At 31.9% G+C, this 6,176-nt stretch overlaps 1 protein-coding gene across 2 annotated transcripts; it reads right to left on the bottom strand.

Annotated features, from left to right (window-relative positions):
• Positions 1–1,492: 1,492 nt before the first annotated feature.
• Positions 1,493–3,221, bottom strand: LOC104777388 (immune-associated nucleotide-binding protein 3-like). 2 transcript variants are annotated; one of them, XM_010501624.2, is made up of 6 exons: positions 3,122–3,221; positions 2,801–3,033; positions 2,414–2,691; positions 2,169–2,333; positions 1,943–2,074; positions 1,493–1,869 (listed from the first exon to the last, which is right to left on the bottom strand). In XM_010501624.2, the coding sequence occupies exons 2-6, from the start codon at positions 3,024–3,026 to the stop codon at positions 1,675–1,677; spliced, it is 996 nt and encodes a 331-aa protein (XP_010499926.1). In that variant the 5' UTR covers positions 3,027–3,033; positions 3,122–3,221; the 3' UTR covers positions 1,493–1,674. The 2 variants fall into 2 exon arrangements, with proteins under 2 accessions (XP_010499926.1, XP_087351937.1); XM_087495811.1 differs by having other exon boundaries at positions 3,126–3,221.
• Positions 3,222–6,176: the final 2,955 nt, after the last annotated feature.

Raw genomic sequence — 6,176 nt, 5'->3', positions numbered from 1 at the left:
TTTGAAAAAGGGGAACGGAAAAAGGGGCATTTTTGTTTTTCCCCTTAAAAATATAATGTACTAAAATAATATTCAAAAAATTGTTTATAAAAATATTATGTATAAAAATATGATTTAAAAATATGAGTTTAAGAGTATAGAATTTAAATAAGTTTTATAAAAAAATATAATGTATGAAATTATAACTAAAAATAATGTATATAAATAATATTAAAATAAAATTTGTGAAAATATAATATAATATATAAAAATATGATTTAAAATAAAATCTGCTTTAAAATAAAATCTGCTTTAAATTATGAGTTTAAAAGTATTATTCAATATATGATTTATAAAAATATGATTGAAAAAAAATATAATTTAAAACAAATATGTTGTCACTATACATATTTACATTTTACATCTAATAAATCTGTTATCAAATGAGAGATTTTTGTTTAAATTAAAAAATCTGTCATAACCTAAAACAAATCTGTTATCATTAGACGCCAACCTAGTAAATAATTTTTTGTAAAAAAACCGGTAATGTTATGACAGATTTTAATTTAAAAAAAAAATCTGAAATAGCTGTGAAAGATAAATCTGGTAAATTTTTTATCAAATTTGTCATAAATTCTGTGGTGTCATATAAATAAGTCTGTCATGAAAAATAAATATGTCATCAATTATAACTTTGTTGTAACCGTAGTTATAAAAATTTGTCGTCCAAAATAAATCTGTCATAAAAATTTTGTCATGCAAAAATAAATCGGTTGTGCAAAAACAAATTTGTCGTACATAAATAAATCTGTCACAACTAGTTCGACAGACTTTTGAAAATATTTTGATTTTTCTAAAATAAATTCTGGAAAGGTAAATTTAACTTTATTTTTTTCTTAACAAATCAAAAAAGTATTTTAAGCTTGAAAATAACTCATCTAACCCTCAAATTTTGTGAATTAGTTCTGAGTTTATTTTTCTCTAGAATGATTTTCTCTAGAATCTTTTAAACTCATCTTCTGAACTAGTTATGCTTTTATTTTTTGTCTTTATTTCTCTAGAATGATTTTAAAGCGCAGAACTTTTGTCATTGCGAGTAAGTTAAGTAAAGTGCGTAATAAGAACATATTGTACCTGCTTGACAAAAAAAAAAAAAAAAACATATTGTACCTAATAAGAACGCGGACTTAAAAAGGTTTTTATTATATAATTTTATTATCGAAGACTGGTAGAAGTATAACTAACGATGCGTGCATGTGAATCCGCTGGAAGAATTTGAGTTGATTCTTATGTTCATCTTCAGAATTTAGATCTTAACTTTTCAGAATTATAAAGAGAAAAGCTACTGATCTTATGATAAAACAAGAGAAGTGGTCTAGTTTTGACATGATTAGTAGTCATTTGATAGGTTTGGTAACCTTGCTTATAAAAGTCCTTGACCATGTCCGTCATCTGTATTATAAGTAAAACATTTGTCATATACAGTGTGAGTGTAGAACACACTGTGTGACCGTTCTTTAAGCAGTATTATTATATATCCATATCTGGGCGTACAACAAGGGCTTGCAAGGGAATGTGAATATAGAACAAACAGAAACATGGAAGCACACATATAAGAAAAAAGGTATATGAAATTTGGACGACGTAGGTGCAGAACGGATTGACGTTTGACTTGATCTTGGTGATACATATTGATTACAATATGCTACATTGCAATCCCAACCCCGTCCCTATTACCGCGGGCACAATAAACCCAAGCTGAATCATCATCCGCCTTCGTTCCCCAAGATCGTGCTCATTACGTATAGATTCATTGTCGCTCTGTGCCTTCTCGAGCACACGCAACATGTTCTCTTGTGCAGCAGAAGTCTCTTTTAGCGTATTCTCCATCTGTAAAAAAAACCAGATGATCGTTAAAACGATGTTGGAACGTGAATCGTTATCATCTTTAGGACATATTTACCATTTTTTGCATTTGGCTCATCCTACTCTCATAAGATTCTTGTAATTCCTTCTTCATATCTGCCAACTCTGCTTCACCAAGGTTTCTAGCTTCAACCTCCCTTTTCTGTTCCTTGAGCCTTTCAGCCTCTTCCTAAGAACCAAACAGTGGAATAATATTTTAACATTAACAAATATTCTATAGAGCAATGCAGAGTGTAAGTTTTACGCATATCCACAATCTTCACCTTTATCCTAAGGTGCATTTCGTGTGTAAACGGTTTCCCATCATTGAGCTCTTCAATCGCTGCGACATGCGCATGAAACTGCTTGACTTGCTCAGCCTTCTTTCCTTCATCCGTAGTCTTATTATCAAACAAGACCTTCCTGCCTCGACTCTCTCTAAGAACCGTCTGGAATTGCACAATGATCGGTTCAAAAAACTAACAGACAAATAATCCAAAAATATAAACAAAATTATCAAATCACTGACCGTCAGAAAATCAGGGCAGCCTTGAAGAAAATAACCGTCGAATGTTTGGTTATTTGCTTCCAACTCATCACCGCCCGTGAATAGAACAATCAAATATTTAACGATTTCACTCCCGAAAAGGACCTGCAAGGTACTAAGTGTGTTCTCTTCCTCTTGTGTAATTCTATTTTTCACAGATAGAACTAACACCACAACATGTAATCCTCCTTCCGCGAGGGTAAGACATTTGATGATTTCTTTACTGATAAATTCAGCAGACACCGACAAGTCAAACAGACCTGTATCATCAAACCTTGACTTTGATGAACTATATAAACGCTTGGTTACACAAAACTATATAAATATGATCAAATATTAAGACCGGTTGAGTTTAAAGCCCAAACATACCAGGGGTGTCAATCACGTTGATTACTAGACCATCTGGTGTAACCGCTCTAGATGTCTGACATGTCGTGGTAACACCTGCTGCGTTTGATTCCGAGAGGAACACTTCGTTTCCGATGAGAGAGTTTCCAGTGGCGCTTTTCCCGTTTCCAGTACGTCCCACCAGAACTATGTTTTTAACAGCTTTTTTGACTGCCTCTGACGCTGAAGGCTGTTCGGAAACATCCATATTTTACCTGTTTGATGTAAGTGTAACAATTAATATCAAATTGTAAAGGTGAAAAGTAACAACTTTGAGTGAAATTATTTATATATACCACTTACCTACCCGGGAAAAGCTCTAATGATTGAGGAAACCTTTCTTGAAATATTTGCAAGAACAAGGATGAAATACAATATACTTGGCAAGAGTAAATTAGAAAACATAAAATTAAATCGACCGAAGTTTATATAAAGAAAGTTACTTACCTAACGCGTTTCTGGATTGTTGCGCGATCTTTTCTTGTTTGATGCGTCATGTTGAAATTTTGAATATTTAAGTATAAGATATTACTTTTATTTCTTTTGTGTGCGATTTGAGTTTTAATTTGTTTTGACATAACTGACGAAGTCTTTTGGGAATATGCATGTAATAAGTTCAGAAGTTTCCACTCCATTACATCCCTTATAAAAAAAATGGTTCAAGTCAACTAATATTTTTAGTAGATGAACCTGGTCGGGTAGAATTTTCGAAGTAACAGAATTTTTGAGAAAAAAATGTTATTAAATACCTGCGTTAGAATAAAAATAGATATATAGTTTCAGTAAATTCTTTTGAAAATTTGTAAGCTATACCAAGAATATTTTTTTTAAATCGGACCATGGATAAATTTTAGTTATTAGGTGTAGATATCAAATTAACAAGGACTTGTTCCCATCAGTCTATTAAACGAGTCCAAAGTGTTGAAAGAGCTTGCGCGGCATGTCACCATTCTAAAGAAGGGCCACGAGCGATCGGCCATTTCAGGCGCTCTCCTAAAACGGTAACATAAGACATCATTGCCTCAAACGTAACAGACACGTTAGCTCTAATGACAGGTTTCTTGCTAGAAAAGTATGGCTTTAGACAAGAGAAAAACAAAATGATTATCGGGGCACACTTTAGCAATCTAATTTGTTTGAGACATTTTCCTTTAAATTATGTTATATTGCACTAGTTAATAAAAAGTAGCTTCGTTATGTACCAATTCCACTTGAGCTGTTGGACAACTTCCTTCGTTTTTTATTATAGACTTATTCGTTTCTCGTTAAATCACACATGCATACACGATTTCTCTTTCTGACAATTTCTTTTTACATAACGTTTTGCTACGTGATATTAGAGTACGCCTCGATTTACAAAAAGTCAAGGAATTATTCAAGATATTAAAAATCATTATTACCAGTTCAGGGAAAGTCATTTTAGCAATTCTCCCCCCACAATTGGCCTGAATGATCTTTAAATTCTTTGGAATTTTTAAACATTTATGGGGTAATTTATTATAAACTGATTTAACAGGTTAGTATTGTCATGGTCTTGAATATCATCAGGGTATAAGATTTAAATTTAGGGTTGGTTCCATAATATATGGTGTATAAAAAATATTTTAGGGTTTATGTTGGGTTTGATAATCCAATTTAGGGAATTTAATTTTTTTAGATATTGAGTTTGAAAACTAGATTTAGGGTTTAATGTTTAAGTAGAGTTTTATACTATAGTTTGATTTGTAATATCCAAATACAAAGGATACTTAACGCGTATAAACTAAACTATAAAGTAGGCACATGTCTTTCGTCTAGCACCGTGATTCTCTGTATAAAACAAACAACCTCTTGTAAAATACATTGGTCATGTTTTAGCCTTATTCAAAGGCTCATGCACAATCTTTTGAACCCAAAAAAGAAATAGATTGGAGGCTTTCCAATAAGTAACATGCATACATATAGATATGTTAAATAATAACAATAAGTAAAATATGTATATCATGAATATTGTTTTATCATCCATATTATTTAACCCATAAATGATATTTGCCATCTCATTTCGCGTAGAGTTCTTTTTCGGTAAGGCCTGAATATTTTTCCGAAATAAAATCATAGAACATACTATATATAGAAAGATAAGATCACCAGAAATATATATGAGAAAAGATAGTGGATTATATATACTAAATGAAAGTAATTTGTGACTTGTAACTTAAATATCTCTCAGTATGCTGGAAATAGTCACAATTCCGTAAAACATTTGTGTGTGCACAATGATAGTCATCATCTGAAAGTCATATATCATTCATTTCTCCACTGGAGCGACCAATGTGAGTAATATAGAGGGTACTCCAGGGACATGATATAAAAGGGCTTAACCTTCTTCAAATCTTGTTAACCTGACCAAATTATTAAAAAGTCATTATTGACATTAACATATCAAATTAAAAACATTCAATCTTAATTGCTCACCTTGATTTTGTTTGTATATTCGCAGCAAAGTAGTGCTCATAGAAATAAACAATCTCTTCATTGATATATGATTCAACAATTAATCCTGGACAGCTTTTTGAAAAACCTTTCAAAAAGATACATCCACCTATATTGGACATGGCCGCCTAATTCAGCTTCATAGGGAAGATGTATAGGCAGGTGCTCCATCACATCAAAATAAGATGGTGGAAATATCTTTTCCAAATTACAAAGGATTAAAACAATGTTCTGTTTTAGAATTTGAAGTCGACTTGAATGCAAAATTCTCGAGCATAAGTCCCGAAAAAATGTTTCAACCTGTACAATATATTTTTTCAAACTTAATCACATTAATTACGGAAAAACTTTAATCACTTAATATATATAAAACTTTAACTAATTAATTAATATACCTGATAACGCAAGGTGGACGTTCCGGTTAAGGAGTTCTGCAAAGATAAATGGAATTAACCGCTCCATGAAAACATGACAGTCATGGTTCTTCATGCCTGAAAACTTTTCATTTTTCATATCAACACAACTAGATAAGTCTGACGAATAACCATCTGAGAATTTAACCGAGTGTTTCACACATTCCAATAAGCTTGTTCTGGTTTCGTCTGTCAATGTATAGGGCACGAAAGGTGCTTTACCCCTACTATCAAGATGTAACTTGTAAGTGTGGCCGAGAACAGAACTTTGCTATATCCAATCTTGAGATGACGAAATATTTTGATTTACCTTTCACACGCATACGAGTATACATGATGTTGTCTCAAAAAGTCTTCTCTTTATGCATCACATCAATATTATATCAATATTATGATCATTCCAATACGGTAGCGACCGTAATATGCTTTCCTTGTGGCAGTTATGGTGCTTTCCATAGCCAGACATTTTCCTT

Source organism: Camelina sativa, chromosome 3 (genome assembly GCF_030686135.1).
Source record: "Camelina sativa cultivar CO46 ecotype springtype chromosome 3, ASM3068613v1".
NCBI lineage: Eukaryota > Viridiplantae > Streptophyta > Magnoliopsida > Brassicales > Brassicaceae > Camelina > Camelina sativa.
The sequence above is the reverse complement of the archived record's forward strand: the minus strand, read 5'-3'. Positions and strand labels throughout refer to the sequence as shown.

What these genes read in the sequence shown, in the direction of transcription:
- LOC104777388 (XM_010501624.2), bottom strand. Translation starts at nt 3,026, where the DNA reads ATGGATGTTTCCGAACAGCCTTCAGCGTCAGAGGCAGTCAAAAAAGCT. An exon ending in GCTGCCCTGATTTTCTGACG is followed by an intron (nt 2,334 to 2,413) that starts GTCAGTGATTTG and finishes GTGCAATTCCAG; the next exon opens with ACGGTTCTTAGAGAGAGTCG. An exon ending in TGAGCCAAATGCAAAAAATG is followed by an intron (nt 1,870 to 1,942) that starts GTAAATATGTCC and finishes TTTTTTTTACAG; the next exon opens with ATGGAGAATACGCTAAAAGA.